This window comes from Triticum dicoccoides, unplaced genomic scaffold, assembly GCF_002162155.2.
Source record: "Triticum dicoccoides isolate Atlit2015 ecotype Zavitan unplaced genomic scaffold, WEW_v2.0 scaffold44661, whole genome shotgun sequence".
In the NCBI taxonomy this organism is placed as follows: Eukaryota; Viridiplantae; Streptophyta; class Magnoliopsida; order Poales; family Poaceae; genus Triticum; species Triticum dicoccoides.
The window spans coordinates 31,265-34,694 of NW_021273082.1; the positions used below are offsets into that span (position 1 = coordinate 31,265).

General features: G+C 50.0%; 1 protein-coding gene across 1 annotated transcript in view; it reads left to right on the forward strand.

The window, feature by feature from the left end:
- Nucleotides 1-2,234, forward strand: part of LOC119346614 (protein NRT1/ PTR FAMILY 5.10-like) — a gene marked incomplete at its 5' end in the record, with an annotated part of 13,146 nt that extends 10,912 nt beyond the window's left edge. Inside the window, one exon of the mRNA XM_037615882.1 lies at nucleotides 1,597-2,234. Coding sequence (XP_037471779.1) covers nucleotides 1,597-2,234 — 638 coding nt within the window. The remainder of the gene's footprint in view (nucleotides 1-1,596) is intronic.
- Nucleotides 2,235-3,430: the final 1,196 nt, after the last annotated feature.

Genomic DNA, 3,430 nt, shown 5'->3' on the forward strand with positions numbered 1-3,430 from the left:
GAAGCGTATCTGGAGTTACATCCTGACACACCTGACCCCATTGCGGCGCCTCTGGACGACATGGCGGTGGTGAGGATGGGGCCCAAGGAGCACGGTCGGGACGCGGTTCTCGATGCTGTGATCACTCCTAGTATCTCCTACACACAGCTTCGTCGGACCGACCCAAGCCTGAGCCAGCGCACGAGCCAGCCAGTGACTAGTACACAGTCCCTCTTTCAGGAGCAACAATCTGTAAGTATTTTCCCTCTTATCTTCATTTCTCACTTCATTTTCCGCATTTAGTAGTTTTATGAGTTCCATCATGTCATACCGTAGGCCTACATGGAGTACACACGCCAGGAGACCATGGCGTGGCATCATAGGCTTTATGAACACCAAGTGCAGAGGGATAGCCAGATGCAGCAGGCTTTTCAGGATATGGCGGCCGGTAGGTGTCCTCAGTTCCCTACAGCACAATGCCCTCCAGCACAACTAGTGCTGATGAGCTTTGAGGAGTTTGTGGCACAGAACGCTGGCCCCTCGCCGGTTAGTTCATCCCCAATCTATTCACCCGAAGCATGTCATGCCTTTCAACACAGTCATAGATCCTGTGCATATGTCTTTTCAACATGCAGGGAACAGGTGGAGCACTCCGGAGACACGGAGCCCGACCACTCCGATCCACGGAGGCGGAGGCGGTAGCGCTGCCGCTAGCACTGATGACCTGGACTTTGGCCGTCTTGGCGGTGACGACCTCCGCGGTGCTCGATGATGCTTGAGATGTGATGATGATGCTTGAGATGACTTGTGTGTGCTGATGATCATTTAGCTGACTTGTGTGATGATGCTTATGCTTACATTCGTTGATATGCTTTATGCTTGTGTGATGATGATCTATTGTTGTCATGATGCATATGCTTACGTTCGTTGATATGTGCTGATATGTGCTGTTATATATGTGATGTTATCTGAATTGAACTGATTTGAAAACAAACAGAAAAAAGAAAAAAAAATTAAAAGCAAACTATGCCGATGGCTAGGCCGTCGGCATAGGGCCAGCGTGAGCTCCTAGTTGCTGACACATGGGAACCTATGCCGACGGCCTTGCCGTCGGCATAGTTTGCAATTAAGCCGACGGCCTGGCCGTCGGCATAGGTGCCCACGTGTCAGCAAGTGGGATCTCTGTTTGAAGGACTATGCCGACGACATGGCCGTCGGCTTAATTTCAAACTATGCCGACGGCTGGGCCGTCGGCATAGCCCTGGCCACGAGCAGCGCCCGGTCGGCACGTGGCACATCTATGCCAACGGTCTAGCCGTCGGCATAGGTGTGCCACGTGGAGACAAGTCGTTGGGCAGACTTGACGGCGGCCGCCGTTAGGCGATAACGTTGCCGACGGCCTTGGCCGTCGGCATAGATGTACGGACACCGTCGGGATAGGTTTTATGCCGACGGCCTTTCTATGCCGACGGCCTTTCTGGCTACGCCGACGGATATTTTGCCGACGGCCCTATGCCGATGGGGGCCGTCGGCATAGGCTTGTCCCGACGCCCATTCAGGGCTATGCCGACGGCCCTTGCCGTCGGCATAGGGTGCAATTCCGGTAGTGCTGCCTAGAGTTGCCGTCTGCCGCCCTGCTGCTGTTTGGCCCGGCAACAATCCTTGTGTTTATTCCTTTCTATGACAGGGTGTTGGTGCCATTGCTTCGCTCCATGACAGCCAATCCATCGGGGTTGACGTTGCTGCAACGCTTGGGATCAGGCATAGCTATGCCGCTTGCGGCGGTGTCAACAGCGGCACTAGTGGAGTCTCGGCGTTTAAAGGTGGCCCGCGAGCATGGTCTACTGGATGTTGCCGGTGCCGCTGTGCCAATGAGCTGGATGTGGCTGCTGCCGCAACATGTGATGATGGCGACGGCAAGCGTGTTCGCCGAAGTCGGGATGCAGGAGTTCTTCTACGACCAGATGCCACACGAGCAGCGCAGCTTGGGCCTGGCGCTCTACTACATCGTCTTGGGCATCGGCAACTTCATCAGCGTCTTCCTCATCTCCCTCATTGACCGCATCACCAGGAGCGCCGGCGGGGATAGCTGGTTCGCGGACAACCTTAATCGTGCTCAGCTTGACTACTTCTACTGCTTGCTCGCTGGCCTTAACGCTGTCGGCTTTGCCCTCTTCCTCCGGCGCGCAAGCTCCTATGCCTACAACAACAACAACAACAACAACAACAACAACAACAACAAGATGCTTTGCTGACGTCACATGCTTCATAGATTCGTCGAATAAATTTCCTGGTTATTTAGCGTATTGAGTATTTGAGTTACAACCATACTCATCAAATAACTAGGAAATTTATTTATGTTCCCACTTGAGAGTTACATAACTAGCATATTTTTTCTGCTGGTTGCCAATTACATACTACCTCCATTCCAAAATAAAACATATTTTAGTAGGCTAAAATAGCCTATCAAAATGTTATATTCTGGGACAGAGGTGGACAGAGGTAGCAAAAGTGAAGTCATAATCAACATGACGACCAGTACATTACAATATCACTTTAAAGGAACCTTAAGTGCGCCTAATTATTTTTAAAGCCACTTTAAATAATGTCAAATAGAATCATTATTAGATTATTCATCAACATATGACAAAGAGCATACATCAAACTAACGTGAAACCACCACACAACACGTTCAAACCCGACATTGAGTGAAAATCATGCCAGCAAGACCTTCTGCCTGAAAACACACAAAAAACCATCACCTAGACATCGGGAGCATTCGCATACCCTGAGACACCCTCTAGGAGAAACGGGAGCGCTCATACGGTATAGCAGACTCTCGGCGAGAACCTCATGCACATGCTGAAAAAGTAGTCACCGCCGTCTTACCACCGAGCAATTTTCATGTCAAAGATCCACATAGAATTCATCAAGACTCCCGTCAACGCATGCACAGCGACATGCGATGCCACAACCTTGCGTGTGTCTATCGACACGCCTCCACCAACGAGACCCAGCTGCACCATGCCGCTGAAACTCGACGACGTTGAAGCGGTAAAATCCACCCCGCTCGTAACACCCCAAGATCGGTACTATACAGACTTTAACATTTGGTGCTAAGCTCCGCATAATAACGATCCAGAGACGCCCACCAAGCACAAGGTGCACGTAGAAACATACACGCCCACCAAGCAGTGCCATTACACGAGTTCACGATGGAACCACCACAAAAGAAGAGAAATTTTATGATGCATTATAATACACGAGAGCACATGCATTATATGGGCGATCTAACGGATGAGAATAATTGGGCCTTTTTGAGCCCAAGGGTATTTTCGACCTAATTTTTTTTACCTTTAATCAGCCCAATTAGGTCCAGGGGTATTCTTGTCCTAAATTTTTTGATTAAATTAATTGCATTAATAAAGCACTTCATTATAGAGGTCCCATC